The sequence below is a fragment of the Haemaphysalis longicornis genome, unplaced genomic scaffold (assembly GCF_048455015.1).
Source record: "Haemaphysalis longicornis isolate Haplotype H1 unplaced genomic scaffold, Haemaphysalis longicornis Haplotype H1 scaffold_12, whole genome shotgun sequence".
Classification (NCBI taxonomy): Eukaryota; Metazoa; Arthropoda; class Arachnida; order Ixodida; family Ixodidae; genus Haemaphysalis; species Haemaphysalis longicornis.
The window spans coordinates 3,741,862-3,757,913 of record NW_027526225.1 but is presented as its reverse complement, the minus strand read 5'-3'; the positions used below and the strand labels follow the sequence as shown (position 1 = coordinate 3,757,913).

At 46.1% G+C, this 16,052-nt stretch overlaps 2 protein-coding genes and 1 long non-coding RNA gene across 4 annotated transcripts in view; 1 reads left to right on the top strand and 2 right to left on the bottom strand.

Moving 5' to 3' along the window:
* The window catches only part of LOC144162277 (uncharacterized), a 185,700-nt gene that overhangs the window by 89,380 nt on the left and 80,268 nt on the right, over positions 1–16,052 (bottom strand). The window lies entirely within an intron of this gene.
* LOC144162275 (P2X purinoceptor 7-like) lies at positions 27–945 on the top strand. Its single transcript, XM_077692755.1, has 3 exons — positions 27–319; positions 394–594; positions 662–945. The coding sequence occupies exons 1-3, from the start codon at positions 135–137 to the stop codon at positions 819–821; spliced, it is 546 nt and encodes a 181-aa protein (XP_077548881.1). The 5' UTR covers positions 27–134; the 3' UTR covers positions 822–945.
* On the bottom strand, positions 1,204–15,986 carry LOC144162274 (uncharacterized). 2 transcript variants are annotated; one of them, XM_077692754.1, is made up of 14 exons: positions 15,295–15,985; positions 14,668–14,796; positions 13,196–13,303; positions 12,978–13,053; positions 10,889–11,165; positions 10,473–10,827; positions 10,239–10,412; positions 9,942–10,128; positions 6,321–6,464; positions 5,913–6,011; positions 5,656–5,827; positions 5,415–5,563; positions 5,065–5,253; positions 1,204–3,940 (listed from the first exon to the last, which is right to left on the bottom strand). In XM_077692754.1, the coding sequence occupies exons 1-13, from the start codon at positions 15,559–15,561 to the stop codon at positions 5,084–5,086; spliced, it is 2,307 nt and encodes a 768-aa protein (XP_077548880.1). In that variant the 5' UTR covers positions 15,562–15,985; the 3' UTR covers positions 1,204–3,940; positions 5,065–5,083. The 2 variants fall into 2 exon arrangements, with proteins under 2 accessions (XP_077548880.1, XP_077548879.1); XM_077692753.1 differs by having other exon boundaries at positions 10,239–10,827; positions 15,295–15,986.

Sequence of the window (16,052 nt, the reverse complement as noted above, 5' to 3'; positions counted from 1 at the left end):
ATCATGCACTGCAACTTTTTTTTTTTCGTTATAAGTCAGCCACGACGCCGACAGCCAAGCCAAGTTTCCGAAACCGAAACAGAGCTGTTCGTTACACGTGATTAAAGTTTTGCGCCGCTTAGCCGCTCTTCCAAATGGCATCGCTGCACAACTTGAGTGAACGCGAAAAAAGGATGCTGGAAATTATGCAACAACAAAAATTGGACCCGTATGCGATGGGCCCCGAGAAACAGGTATCATCAGACGAAAGTGACAGCGAGCCTGATTTTGACGACGGACCGCCGTCGCCAGATCCTGCGCGTCTTCAAAATACCGACTGGTAAGCATATGCAGGCCATAATGTTTTCATAATACATGTATATCACATGCTTGACGTTATCAATTAAACTACAGGTGCAGCTGCAAGAACTGCGTGGTAATGACGTATGCATACGAGTGCATTTGCTGCCGAGAATTACCGCAAATTTGTACGGAGACGTGCGTGACCTACGATCCGTACTATGCCATACTCTGCCTCGACCCGGTAGTCCTGCGAGTGGCCTACGTCGACGTCCGTCTGAACGGTGAAGACTATGGCGTCGAGGACGAGCACAGGTCTGTACAATTTCAGAGTGATCCTGCAACTCAGAGAACAGGCATTCTTACACTACTTTTGTTTCAGGAAGTACAGGCACACTGCCTACAGGCAGTTCACGAGGTGGATCTGGGGATACCTCGGCGTCGGCATCCGAAAAGTTATTCCCTCCTGCGCGGTCCATCGAATTAGGGAAACGTTTCCCTCTGAAAACTATCAAGGTTTTCAATACCCGCCGCTAGTGTAGCTCCGTAGAGCAGCTCTGAAGAGCAGTTCTGGCAAGCTCTGTAGAGCAGCCTTTAGCCGTGAATCTTTTCCAGCGCCTCTAAAATAAATGTTCTCGATTGGAAAAAAAAAAAAAAATACCTTTTCAAATGTGATCTGCCAGCATGAAATATGCCTGAAAATAAGATACTACAGAAACTGAATTCCTACACTAATTGGCAACTGCTCAGAACTTTTGAAATCCTACACTAATGGGCAACTGCTCAGAACTTTCGTAAACATGTTCACAGAAACACCATAGGAGACTTTTATTAGAATGAGAAGAGAACGTCTCGGCATACAAAAAACATGAAACAAGGTGCGGAGGCGAGTTTTCCAATGGCCAGTAACAAGAACACAAGATGTTCACACAAACACCATAGGAGACTTTTATTAGAATGAGAAGAGAACGTCTCGGCATACAAAAAACATGAAACAAGGAGCGGAGGCGAATTTTCCAACGGCCAGTAACAAGAACACAAAATCGAGCAGCAAGAGCAAACTTTCGGTTCTTGGGTCCACAGAGTCGCATTATTATTCGCTAACAGTGTCCCATAACCACCACATAGGGCGACATTACACTGTTTGAACTTATCAATATGTACATCAAACGGGGAGTAAATAGACCTAGAAAGAAACGTCCATCAGGTTGCCACATAACATTTCCCTATTTTCATGGCTTAGCACAGGTGCAGTTTTAGCTTTCTGCATTTCAGCTTCCCTTATAGTAGCACAAGCACAAAAATTTTCACCTCAGAGCTTTGGAAGGAAGCAGCCGCACAACAGGTGAGACGGAATGCGCTGCACAGTGGCCAACAGTGTGGCTGCATGCTGTTTGAGAAATCAATGAAAAAGAAGTTATTTGTCTGTCAAACTGACAAGTGTGGCCCAAAATGAATGCGACATGGATGTGTGACATGCGTGCGCTTAAAAATGAATTGCTGCAGTTATCCTCCCTCTGCCCCCCCCCCTTTTTATTTTCCTTGTTCTTCCGGGTTTGACCAGTGTGTATATAGCTGGCGCCCCAATTCAATAAACCTAATGGGTCGATTGGAAGCGCATGTGTTTGTCTTATCGTTCCGTCCCATCTTTTCTGCTGTCACCTTCTTGTGAAGTTATGTATTAACCAGATCAAGCTGCCACTCTTATTAAGGCTCCTTTGAGCATTTGACTGACAAGAGAGGATAAAAGCATACAATACAACATGGAACACCACATGTGCACTCCTATACTCGGTGACAACTTAAGAACGGCACCGGTAGTTGCCGATGTGCCTTATGACCGTAGCCGGATGTTTCTCCGCGCGGCGCAAGTAGGGCGTTACTGGGAATATTTTGAACATGGCGTGAGCCGTTCCCGTAATTTTTTGGACTCAATATGCATATAAACGACTCCAGTGACGAGAAACAAACTGCGTGAGACAAGGCAGACGATATTACGCATTCATAGCAAACCCCTTTCAAAACGCGCGCGCACTGACTTCACGGGTCCAGCGCATTGGCGGAGTGATCCACTACATGAGGTGGTGCCGTTCTTGAGTTGTAACCGAGCATACCAAATGCTATTAAGGCCATTCCCATTTGCAATAAGGAATGAATGTCAAGCAATCTTGCAAGAAACCAAGGAAAAAAAAAAACAGGCCACAACATAAACGCAACATGTCGAAATGAAAAGGTCTCAGCTTCTGAAAAGCACCACTGATGCCACTGTGACACATGCATCACCCTTCTTATTGAAAACTATGCTTGTGCTTTTTTGTTTGTCGCGTTCAAGCTCAACTCTTTAGTCGCAGCTTATAAAGAGGTGCATTTACGTAATCAAAAACTGTCGATGGAAGCCCATTTACCGCCTCCTCACGAATATTCTGTGCTTTAATGTATGTTTTACCAACATGTGTGAGTATACACAAACCAGACCACAGGCAAGTAGCTTCAAAGCATATGACTACTTTAGTGTATTTGCTGTTCTAATCCTTTCGTGTTCTTTGAAAAAAAATAATTTTGGTATGCACTACTAATACAAACAAGTACTGAACCTTTACAAAAAAAAAAAGCCATTCCACTCTGAAAAAGTGGATGACCAGCGAAGCTGAGGTAACGCAGAATTTTGAACAAAGATATGAATTCTTAACGAACATCATGCTGTGACCAGCCATTCCACAACACCATTCAATCTTGGTAGATGGTCTAAAATTGGGGGGGTAGCTGTATCCGTTCTTGGTGGAGAATTGAAGCGTAGCAACAGGCTAAGCACAACCCACACACTTAGAAATCTGCAACGTGCCTATCAACCAGGAGTACACACTAAACGCAGCCTCTGCATTACAACAGAAAGGATATGAAATTCAAAATGGGAAATGGTGACCAGCCAAGCAAGAGCAAGTGCAGTGCCAAATGAATACAAGCAAACATACAAGCAAATGAACAAACACGCACACAATTGCCTCGCACCTCAAAAAAACAAATGTAGACACACAGACACCTAGTGCTTCTTTTTGCCAAATCGTTTCAACTTTTGGCCAGCAGGATGAATTGAGGGACAGATATACAGGCCAAAGTTTTTTCACCTAAGTAGCTGCCCAAAAACTATTTAAAAATGTAACAGGGAGCAGGAAATAGAATGGGACGGCACGCCGTCCAGTCTTATTAATTCCTTTCTGCTCTCATTGCTCAAGTCACAGTCGAGGCACGAGCAAACTCGGTCACACAGATGTCTTGAAACATCTCGACCTGGAATGGGCCATTGTTTCATACCTTCCTCAGCAACATGAATACGAGCTTCACAAACACACACCCTGACGAAAATGAAACAATATCTGCAAGTCGTAATGGCGGAAAAGTTTTCCCGCACCCTCTACCACCTAGATTGCTGCAATCGGTTGCCCTTGGATTAGGGGTCAAAATCCTTAGCAGTAAACATGAAAACATGCAACAATGGGCGTCTCAACCACCGGTGTCTCAGCCTCCTGCTTTGGGTTCGCTGCCAGATGGAAGAGTATCACGGGCCGCACGGGGTAGCTTGCCAAGAAGGTGAGATCCTCAGCCTGTAAATCAGCTGTTTTCATGTGTGACCAGACTGCGATGTCCCTTGCAGCACCTCACCCTGCAAAGGGGGGCAGAGGTGAAAGTGTACCAAATGTTAACTTTCTTGAATTAACTTTCGCTAAGGTCGTTTTCTTGCTTGAAGTCGGACGGTCGAATAATAGCTTCCGTACAATTTATAGGAGAAGGCAAAAACAAACTGTTTAATTATTGTCTTGGGTTAGTAAAAACTGACAAATGCGCCTGGGCGGCGCCGTTCTTTTTTCGCTCACATGCGCTTTCTCGCGATCCGCTCAGGTCTCTCACCACACACGCACACTCGCTGACGCTCAACGCTCGACTGGCTGGGCACAGTCCGTCTCGCGCCCCGGTGCCAGAACACTCTTGTGTTTATGACCAACGGAGCGGCGCTTCGTAGGTCATAAACACAGCACACGGGACGGCGAGCAACGAGGTGACCGTGGGAGCACGTTTACCAGCTCCACGTAAGGGGAAACAGAGGTCTGAAAATATAAACAGAGCACTGACACTAAAATAAAATACACAAGAAAACGACCTTAGCGAAGGTTAATTCAAGAAAGTTACCACAATGCACAATGTAACAAGCAGAAACACACGTGCATCAACATTGACTGGTGACATCAGGGTCGGTATTCTGCGTGGTGTTCGTTTCGAAAATATTGCCGCGACTTTATTATTGCAGGCGCAATCCCCGACCGGCTAACGGGGCTGTTCCTTGTTATGGGTATGCGCCCACTGGTGAGCAGAGGAGGAAGAAGTAGTCCGAGCTCGCTTGTTCTAGCTGTGGCATCGCCAGTGCTTGCCGGCACAAGTTCGCCATTTTAATAAACGTCTTTTACTCTCCTTACTGGAGTTCATAGCTACAATATCCATTTTGTGTCCATTTCGTCTGGACGCAGTTGCATTTGTGAGGCCTCTGACCAGTGAGAGTGCTGCATCACATTCGGACGTCTGCATTAGGCAATTAAGGCTCACTCAAAACACACACTTCGAAACGGGCATGAACTGGACAAAACTGGGAATTCTGCCCCTGATGTATGTTACAGAGAGCACAAAATAAACGCAATCATTTTCCTGGTTCTTGACTAAGCGTGTGCCTTGATAAGGAACATATCCAAGCCCTGAAAGTGTCCCTGAGACAATGGAAGGACTCGGAATACTCACATAACAAGCGTCCAAGGTGCTACTTCTTGAACCGCAGCATTCGCTTGGCCTTCAAAACATCTATGTGGAGGCGAGGGTATGCAGCAGACATGGGTGCTGGTTGGGGTGACACCTTCCGCAGCTTCATGAAGCAGTAACTGTGCAGGGCACACTCTTCCATGCTGGCTACAAGCAGTTTCTGGACATATTCTGAAACGTCCAAGCACAGGAACATGATACACAGTTTACGGCTACTCTACACCACAAGCAACACCATGGCCAGTATTTTCAAATAGATCGTTAGCAACTGGTTGCTTCTGATTCTAGAACACAAGGAATTGCAGAAAGGAAAATACACCAAACCAGCTTACTGTGTGTTGCTTTGGTCTTTACAGGGCACAGCACTTCCCGCCCTTTGCATGATTTCGGCAACTTCCTGTGAAATTGGGGGTTGCCACTTGCATCCGTGGCCTGGTCTCGGACGACATTCTCATTGTGGTGGAGGATGGCAAGCTGTGTCCTGCAACAATGATGTGAATGAAAACAGACTGCACGTTGCAGCACAAACTGAGAGAGCAGCTTTACAAAGATAAACTGTTAACACCACTGCACCTGGCACGCATGACACTTGGTGTGTATGCAGTTGACTTGGGAGCAAACTGATTTATCAGAGAGTGGAAGGACTCTAGGCATGACGTCTGTGATGCTGTTGACAGCTGTTCAATGTCCTTCAGCAGCCGTGGGTTCAGGACAATGCTCACCAGCTTTTGGTAGGCAGGTGTCCCTGTGAGAATAAAAGTACACCATTAAAAAGCAGTCTCCCTTGGCCAAGCATTGTTAGCATAAGAAGTAAGGAAATGTATTCGCACCGGGATCCAGCCACTCGTGGGGAGGGAGCTCATCATGCAGGCATCTGTGAAAGGGCCCTTCATGCCCATCGTGCACATTTATTATGTGCCTTGTCAGGCCTGCAGGTATGAACATACATTGCACACATGTAACAAAACGGTAAACAAATATGACACCTCTTCCTCAAAAGTAGCGTCACCCGTTTCCCTCAACGAATTCCCTTACAGCTAGCATTGCAGAAACTACTGTGCCTGCATGCTGCACTTAGTAAAAACGGTTTCATAAGTCTTTATGCGATTTCGAAAATTACAAGAAGTTGTAAAAAGTTAGTTCTGGGTTTATCAGCATAACTGCAAGTGGGTTACACCATTAGGTGGCCATAATGCTCAATGTATGGTATCTGCTATTTTGTGTAGCTTGCTACTTACTTTTCCAGATGCTCAAACGCATAGTCACGTCGCCTTCTGAGAGTGCAACACAGAAGTAAAGGTGGTTGCAAATGTTCCGGATCCAACCACGCAGGGACGAGCACTCCTTTCTTTTTGAAGCAGCGTCCAGCTTTTTTTGGAGTCCTAATGGTTCAAAGAAAGCGCAAATTAGTTTTGGAAACGTTCCAGAGCAAAAGCTCGTGGACAACCAGACAGGTAAAAGAGAAGACTAGCTAAGCCACAGTCTGTGAAATTGACAAAGGCTTACAGTACGTAATACTAAATAGGTAGGGCAGGCTTTCGCGTTCCCCTGCATTTGCACCACCAGGTAAAACATTGCAATGACATCAACACTGAGAAAAAGCGTACCGCCTGTTATGAGGCATACTATTTTATAGTAGTTGGAAAAATGCAGATTTTCGCTTTTCAAAAACTTGGGCTGGACAACACTTCCCACATACATTAATTTTACATTTACATGTTCTTGCTGCCTCAGTGTTTCAACAGTTAGGGAAGCTCCACCAATCGCACTTCAGTGTTCTTAATTGGTGATGTCATCATTCATAATGTGATAAAGTGTATGGAGCAGCAATACCTGTTTTCATGCTTGCAGAATTTTCTGTAATAATAAGCAACTGCTGCTACTGTCAGTGGTATGTTTGTACTCAAGGCACTATAATCGAGTAATACACACACACATCACCTCTCTCCACCACCTTAAACCTTTTGCTGGAACACCTCAAAATATTTAACACATCTTTAATAACTAGACAGCTTGGCTGAGGAATAGGGTATTTTAAATTTAAGAACTGCCACATGAAGGTGAGCGGGTTCAAAAGGGCTGTCCCCATCCCAAAATTTTCATGATGGGTGAAGGGGGGGGGGGGAACAAAACGCAAGAACAATATCAAATGGCACAAGCGATGTCAGCTGAGCGAAGACGCCTAGCTTGCTACGTCAGATGAACACAATGACGATGATAAAGTTGCTGATGACGTGCACATGTTTTCAGTTATTGACAAGGTCTGTTCAAGAAATATTTTGTATGTCACCATAAGGATGGACAAAGCCACAAACATCTCCTGTTGTGAAATAAATGTTACTAATAATTATTGTTTTGTCGTGAGCTACACACGAACGCAGCAGTGGTTCGCTAATGGGGTCCATGGAACCCAGGGGGTCTGCAAGAACATTTCGGAGGTCTGCGAGGCCCTCCCAAATTCTTCCACTCTTTCCCCTCCCCCACCCCCGTTCTTTTCTCCTTTTTGCCAAACCTTGATTGCAACAAAAATATGAGGCTTCGCTGCATGGCTTTTGTGTTTAATTGTTTCAATTTCTTTGCATAGGAGATGTTTTAAGGTTGGCTTTTTTCCACAGCATGCTAGCTATGCGGAAAAGCCAGACGTACAAAAGGCAGCATAGAGGTGTTCAGGCTGCAGTAATCCCTCGTTAACCCGAAGTAGTAAAAACCGGGAAACACTTCGAGATAAGCGATATTTCGAGTTAAGCAAAACGCCGAAAATGTTTGCCCAGGTCACTGTAAAAGAAAAGCCAGTGCTGCCAGGAAAAGCTCCACTGCACGAGAGAGCTACCGTAGTAAAGGCACAAGAATTCGCAGGGAAAAAAAATTCCATGATTAACCCGACTTTTCTCTCCAATGTCAGAGATTCGCACTGCTTTGGGCGGGATATCTTGGTCGATATTTGGAAGCGTCCGTTGCACAGACCACTCACTACTCAGCAAAACTGAACTCAAGACGTGTCGCGCGCAGATCGCAGGGAAAACAAAGAATACCAGCTCGCACACGCAAGGGCTATGTTGCGTACTGACAGGTGCACGCTGCACACACCGCCCCACCGCGCATAAGTCGCGCACAGGTGCGCACATGTGATCACTCCCACAGTTGCTTGACAAGGCGGATAGGAAACGGCTGTGTCTGCAGGAATTTCAAATTCGCCCTTCACCACCGCGTTCGGCATTATAGTAAGAGCTAAGCGTTCGCACGGAGCCCTCGTTTCCTGTTGGGAGTGGACTTTGCCTTCTGCCCTCCAGGTCAAGATTTCGAGATATCCGCTGTCCCCTCCGAAAAACGTTTCGAGATAAGAGGGGGCAAATACATAGCACCTATGGGAGGTTAATGCACGGCGAAAAGAAGTTTCGACTTAACCGATATTACGAAATATGCGAGTTCGAGTCAACGAGGGTTTACTGTACTTTCAGCAGCAACAGCAAATCGTGGTACAATATAAGTAGGGTTCTGCTTTTTCGAATAAATCCGATAAAATCCGAAAAACACTCGCCGGTAAAAATTTTGCGAATTCGGATTTATCTGAAAAACTCCGAATTGAGTGAAAACGAGACTACCCTTTATCTTTGCCTGGCATCCTCGAACAACTTTTCCCATTCTATTTTCATGTTTCCACTTTTGTTCGTTCCATTGACATTGCGCACTGGATTTGCTAGGTCTTCCCATATCTAGTGCGAATGTCGAAAGAGCATTCTCCATGTTTCGCGTGGTCAGTCGGAAGGAGCGTGCTGCGGTGACAGGCACTAACATTGGAAAATATGCCTGAATATACTACAAGTTGTAAATGGATGTCACCACGAATGTTGCAAATATTGACTCTGCAATAAAAATGTCTCTACAGTTTGATTTCTTTTATTGTTGTACATGGCACTTCTTAAAGATCAATACTCTACTACCTTAATAATCCGAAAAACTCCAAATTCTGTGTACTCTGAAAGGACCCTCCGAAAAACTCAGAATTCGCAAAAATAAATAAACTTTGAAAACGCAGAACCCTAAATATAAGACACATATAAAAGTCATAAAGGTGCGAATTGAATAAGAATAAGGACCACTACAGCTGCAGAGTGTTTCACGTTATGACACGAATCAACAATGTTTTCTGCGGGTTCCCCCATCACACTTGCTAGTACAAAAGAAGCCCCCGGCACACTCATGGTTCAGATACACTGCACTAAGTTTAAAGGCCTTGAGTTCTGCTCTTACTGTGATGATCAACTATCTTGCAATGGCCCTGAAAAAAAAAAAAAAAAAAACAATCTGATGGTCATTTGAAGTAAGCTCATTGCATTTCAAAGCTTTAAATTAATTGAGTCTTTGTATAGTAAGTTTTTTCGTTTAGTTTTTCTTTTTTGCTTATTTTCCCTTTATGTTCTACTTCTCTCTCCCCCTCCTCTTCCCTGGCTGGATATGATTTTGTATGTTACCACTGTGTATAAGCATTGAAGAGGTTGGGTGAATGTCTAGGAAGACAAGCATTTTTATATGTCCGGTTGCAAATGGTTGGAATTTATTGATTGATTGATTTGATTGATTGTAGGGTTTAACGCGCCGACGCAACGCAGGCGATGAGGCACGCCGTAGTGGAGGGCTCCGGATTAATTTTGACCACCTGGGGATCTTTAACGTGCGCCGAAATCTCGTACACACGGGCGTTTTTGCTTTTCACCTCCATCAGAAAAGCGGCCGCCGCGGCCGGGAATCGAACCCGCGACCTCGTGCTCAGCAGCGAAATGGTTGGAATTGCTGGCTGAGTGCTTGAGTGCGAGGCCTGCAGAAAAAGGAGCCAGATGAAATAGTATTGGTCAACCAACCCTTCGCGACATGCCAGCTATCAAGCTCGTGCTCCACTTCAGGCTCATGGTCCCGCAGATGCTTCCTGATGCTGGGGTGCCTGTCAGTTGTGATGGCAGCAATCTTGAGGTCAGCCCTCCGCAGGTCATCAAGTCCCTTAACAAAGCCTGCCTTCTCCATCTGGGAGCTGCTCTTCACATCTGGTGACTGCACCACAGAACACACAAAAAAAAAAAAAAGCCACCTTAGCGCACTGTTTGTGCTGCCTTCCACGGTGCAGGCAGGCTCATGAAAGAAAAAACAAAGCTCATTCTTGCCTCTCCAACTTGCACCTGAATGGAATGGACCACCTTTGATGTTTCGGCATCCACAAAATTGTACGTGAGGTATTTCGCCGAGTGACCAGGGGAGTCGCACCTTCCATCCCCAAGCAGGCGAAGCTCCTGGCCTTTTAGGGTGACAAAAAGGTCTGCCTGTTCAGCCTTCCAGGCCTGTAAAATGACAAATCCCATACAATTCCAGTTCTTTAAAGGCACCTCTCTGTGTCTTACCTTCTTTATGGCTGGTACAAGACAGCCCTTCTGGTAAACCATATAGCATGTCTTAGATGGCACACTAATGTTTACCGACGCCAGCAGGCGCAGCACCTTGGTGGGACTTGCCCCACCGAACATTATTGCCGCACACAGCAGAATGTTGCCAGCAGCCATTCCATTCACCAGTGGCTGGCTGTACCACACTTTGTAGTGGTCACCGCATTCAGCGGTGATTTTCAGAAGTGTGCCCTGGACATACGTAGTGACCTTGCACCGTTGACTGCACTCCGCACACCTCTCAAACAACTTGAGCAGAGCACTCTCGAAGACGATAAATTTCCGCTCAGCATGGGGCAGCTCAGTGGTGTCCCTGCAAAAAGCACATTGAGTTATAATAGGGGCATGCTGCACAGTCTAGGCACTTAACATACTCCTGCATGCTGTTGTCAGGTGATGGCCTGAAGCTCGTGTCCTCGCGGTCCTCTGCAGCACTTTCGCAAAAAGAGGCAGATGATGTCGACACATCCAGCTGCTTGTACCTTTTGTGTGCTGGCGTTGAGGCAATTAAGGGTGCAAAGTCGGGGGGAAGGGGCTCAGCTTTGCTGCCATGGCAAGCGCATTTGCAGCATTTCCGTTGCTCGATACTGCTGTCGGTCTGCACGGCAATGCTCCTACGGTCGACCTGAAGCAGCCGATTAGCCTGTGTACCTAGAGGAACCAAAGCATGCATTTGAGTTTCCAATCTTGGCAACATTTGTTGTTTTTTTTTTGTATCTTCAACTCTCTTTGCAATGCTGTTTTTTTTTTGGAATTGTGATTTTGGGAGTTGTAGTAGTTCATTAATTTTTGGGTGACCCGACTAATCGCGCTAGGCCTCGATGCATGTCAGTGCAAACGTACAGTTGGCAAAACGCTTGTCTATAACGGGCGAGCGGTGTGCTCCGGACTGCGCGGGAGACATCTAGTGATAACGCCTGGTTTGAGACCGGTAGAATGTGAGCATGCGTGACCCGCATCAGCGTGATGGCTATTTCCCTCCTCGCTGTGCCCGCCGCCTTGGCTTCCGTACCCTCTTTTGCCGTGAGAAGCGCTGCCTGCGCTTCCGGGCCGGGAAACAAAAGTGGAGACTACCGATTGTTAGTACAGCGTTGGCTGCGTTTATTACGTGCGACACCGCTTAATTTTCTCAGCGCACTACGGAATTTAGACAGGAGTTGTTTTTTCTCTGTATACGAGAAAACTAACAACAATTGCCAAAAACGCATCGCTGCCGGCATTCTGGAGTGACTAGGTATCAGTCCGTGAACGCTTGCACAGTGCATTAAGTATTGTGGCGTTAGCCCGTCAGCAGTGACGTGGAAAGCCAAGCTCAGACACCGGATTGTGGTGCATGCCGTACTCATGCAGCGTATTGGCGGAACGATGACGCAGTGAACAGCTGTCCGCCAAAGCTAATGCAGAAGAGCACGGTAGCGTGAGTGATCTCCCCTTTCGTTCCCCGGCCCGGCAGCGCAGGCATGCAGCGCTTCTCACGGCGAAAGAAGGTGTGGAAGCCAAGGCGACGGGCACAGCGAGGAGGTACACAGCCATCACGCTGATACGGGCCGCGCATGCTCACATTCTACCTATCTCAAACCAGGCGTTATCACTAGGTGTCTCCCATGCACTCAGGAGCACGCTGCTTGAGTGTTATAGACAAGCCTTTTGCCGACTGTACAAATTCATGTGTACTGCCTATGGCTCTGGCACACAAGATAAGAGCAAGACATTGCTTTAGCCACAACTTTATCTTGATTCGCAAGGTGAAATCTACAAGTTCAGCATAAAAAAATTGGCTTCAATCCACGCGGTGAAGGTCCGGCATGTGAGCTTAGTGATTCCCATTTAATACCAATTTAAATTAGTTAGTTTAGTAAGTTTGAGAATTGTGAGAAAGCTGAGGGAACTTTTATAACCGCCATTTATCAGAACCAGTTCCTACTTTCACCTGTTGTAACACACAACCGCATTGGTATTCACCAATTTAGAAAACAGAGTCCCATTCGGGGCAAGCAGTGTGCAAAAAGTAGCGTTTCTCTACCGCTCTGCAAACCAATCCGTAACGTATGTTTGCCACACAACCACTTGATTCCGTCGGGTGCGGGTTACCCTGGAGGTGCTGTCAAACAAGTTAAGCCGTGTAATGGACACAAAGCTCCACCAAAACAGGCCCACAACAACCGTTGCTAAAGCAGACGACAAAGTCGACGCCGCCACTGCCGGCAAGCAGGCACTTCCGAGCAGGGAATGCTTGGTAAATTCACTGCGCCATCTCTAGTATGCTTCATGAGTGAACACCCCCCCCCCCCCATTTTCCCAGCCGCCTTCGCCGTGTTGGGAGTTTGTTGTCCCGCACGCCACAAAAGAACATTGGCTGGTAGAGCTAGCAAGCTTTGCTTTAAAAGGCACCACATCCACACCAGCATTGCATGTAAACCACAGGAAACATTTCATGCAGACATTTCAGCTTTAGTTCTTTACCTCTAGATGTGTACTGAGCACTGCTTTCCGACAGGGCATTTTGAACGGCGTAGATGTGGTCACCACATGACTCTGCCTGAAAGAAATAAAAAGGCGAATGTATAATAAGTGCATCCACCTGGGCATGTGATACCTGAGTCCCCACTCTCGCGGTCCCACACCACACTGCACCTGTGCCAGCACACAAAGAGCCATTTTAGTATTCGACCATGACGTACCAGTTCAGAGGTGTGTGCAGAGCCACTGAAGCTGTCACCGACGGCCAGGCATCTAGCAACATCGTCCAGCTCCACGACGCTACCATCAGCTGAACTGCTTGGAAAGCCCTGCATATCCAGACAATATATGAAGCCAGTCATCAAACCATGGTAAAAATGAGTGTAAGCTAAACCTGAAACAACTTCCCGAGAGCTCTAAGACACAGCAGACACTTGTCCCCCCCGTGCCACACAAACACACAAACCTCTACCACAAGAGCACGAAAACCATTTACGCGCTCTACAAACAAACATTCCCTCATCCTATCTGCCTCCACCTTTTTAAACATTATATAATTAGATGCCTTTGCAGAGAACCTGCAAGCTACCCCATTTAACAAAACTTGTTGGGGGGCTAGTTGGTTGATGAGTCTTAAATATGTTTACCGCAAAAACCAAAGACGGTGCACAAGAAAGGAGACAGGACAAGCGCTAACCGTAACTTAATGGCCGCGAGCCAGGCGAGTCAAAGGCCTGGCTCGCAGGCCTTATATTTAAGATTCATGAACCAAACATATTTAAGAATCATAAACCAACTCGTCCCCCACAAGTTTTGTTAAATTAGCCGTCACTTTCTGAGGGCTCCTTTGTATCCGTTCCCTGCTGCCCTGTTGCCTCAACGTGCCAGGCAAGGTTAATCGCCTTCAATCTCCAAAAAGGACTTATACCAGCTGACATGAGTGCTCTTTTCAGTTACTGGAACCCGCCGTTTAGCCTCCTCAAACAGATGTGCAAACATTTGAAGTCGGAACTATGGCGACAAGTTCATCGATTCAAAGACCGGTTACGAGTTTTGTGCTATGCCTTTTACCCTGCCTGGCTTGCGGCAATTAAGTTACGGTTAGCGCCTGTCCTGTCTCCTTTCTTGTGTACCGTCTTTGGTTTTTGCGCTAAACATATTTAAGAAAGCTACACCATGTTGTAGGCACATGTGACAATCACCATGGATTCCCCCCAACCTACAACTTCCTACTACCTATCTTTCGGAGAGTGCCTTGGTGAACACCGGCCTGGATTACGAGCTTCGGCTGGCCTAGAGGGCTGTCAATGCCTCCCACACTCAAAGCATCTTGGACTGTGGCTGCCTCTGGCAAGCTCTAATACAAGCTCACCTCCTGGAATCATTTATTCTGTCTCTCTCTCTCTCTCTCTCCTCTTGCATAATTTTTGCAGCCAAACAACATGCATCTCAAACCACAGCCTTTGTGAGGATTGTAGCATAAAACAGAGCAAAATTTATAATGACGGTAATAATAATGATACCAATCACTCAATCTTCAATTATTAATCAATTATTATTCACTTATTAATTATTAACGAAGTAAACAAATAGCTAAAGTGACGGAACAAAACTTTGATACGGTGGGTTATGAAGGTTGGCTCTCTGTGTTAGTACAGAATAGCAGAACTCCTGTACATCTCATGCTACCTACCAGTTTAGAGCTGTCTGCACAGTTGCTAAGGCTGGAACTGATGACGAAATTGGCTACGACGTCGTCCACCCACACGTAGTCGTCTGTCGTCTCCAGAAGGGTGCCATCGCCTACGCTGCTGGGTAGCTCCTGCACATCCAGGAAAGTTATGAACCTTTATGAAATGAAGTGAACGTATGAAGTGATCCCTTATCTGCAAGTTATCAGGTGCTGCCGAAAAGCCATTAAAAATAAATGAAACCAACCGGCACATGTAATTCGCTTTGCATAGTTTAAAATTTTCGGTGCCACAAAGACTGTTGTTGCGGCTACACGAGTAAGCGTGTTTTTTTTTTTTTTTTTTTTTAGTGCGCCGCTCGTGCTTCGACCCTGTGCGCGATTCTGTCTGTCCAGAAGTTGTTTCGGAACGGAGTGCATTGCGCTAGCGAGCACTCCGTCGTGGCACGAGCTGCGCTGGGTAATCGCAAGTTCAACTAAGAAAATTGTGTTTGCATAAGTAAGTGCCACTGGCTTTTCTGCACGGTAGTTTCTATGCTGCGCAAACTTGAATAAAAGCAGTCGTTAGCAAGTGCATTCGCTCGATGTTAAAGAAATGTTAAACATATAATAAAAACAACCTTTTCTTACCTTGTCAAGGGTCCGGAAAAGGCAAACAGACGGCACAGCATCGCCCTTCAGTCTTTTCCTAGTCCGCTCGCTTCTCTCCGGACAGTAGTAGTCCGAGGCGCGAAAATGAGCAGAGCAGACGCGTTCGTAAGGCGACAATTGGTAGCCCAGAGCCGCTTCCCACTGCCTTTTCCTGTTTATGTCGACTGGCAAGATGTGGAACGACACGTCTGAGTTGCGCTTGTAATAATTCGAGCAACTCGTCACTGCACAGCGAGAGGAAGGCATGCTTATGCAACGAAGACGTCAAGAGAAGCAGACAATCAAGCCACCATATTGCGCCAGTGAGCCGTGGCAGCTCACCGAAAGAAAGCGAAAGCAGCGCCGCTTAAAAATTTTTAAAAGAATGTTTAAAAATACAGATACAATTTAAACTTATACAAATGCTCCTGGTAAAAGGTTTTCAATAGTTAATAAGCGTTTCAGCAGTTTTAGTAGCGGCAAGGTTTTCAGGTCACGTGACAGGGACACATATAGTAGTGTCAAGTTTCGACGCTGCGGACCGCCACCCCGTGGATTTTGGAAAGTTTAGTGCCAAATTAAAATTATTTCCGCTAATTTGTTTCTAACTTGCTTGTGGTTACCGGGCTATATAAAACGCTGGCTTTCATATGAGCTAGAGAACAAATACTCGACAAAAATCGGTTGTCCGTCCCTTTAACAATTTTTTCCTGAAATCTTGACTTCGAAACCTTTCATGAGCCGAACTTTGTCATTGT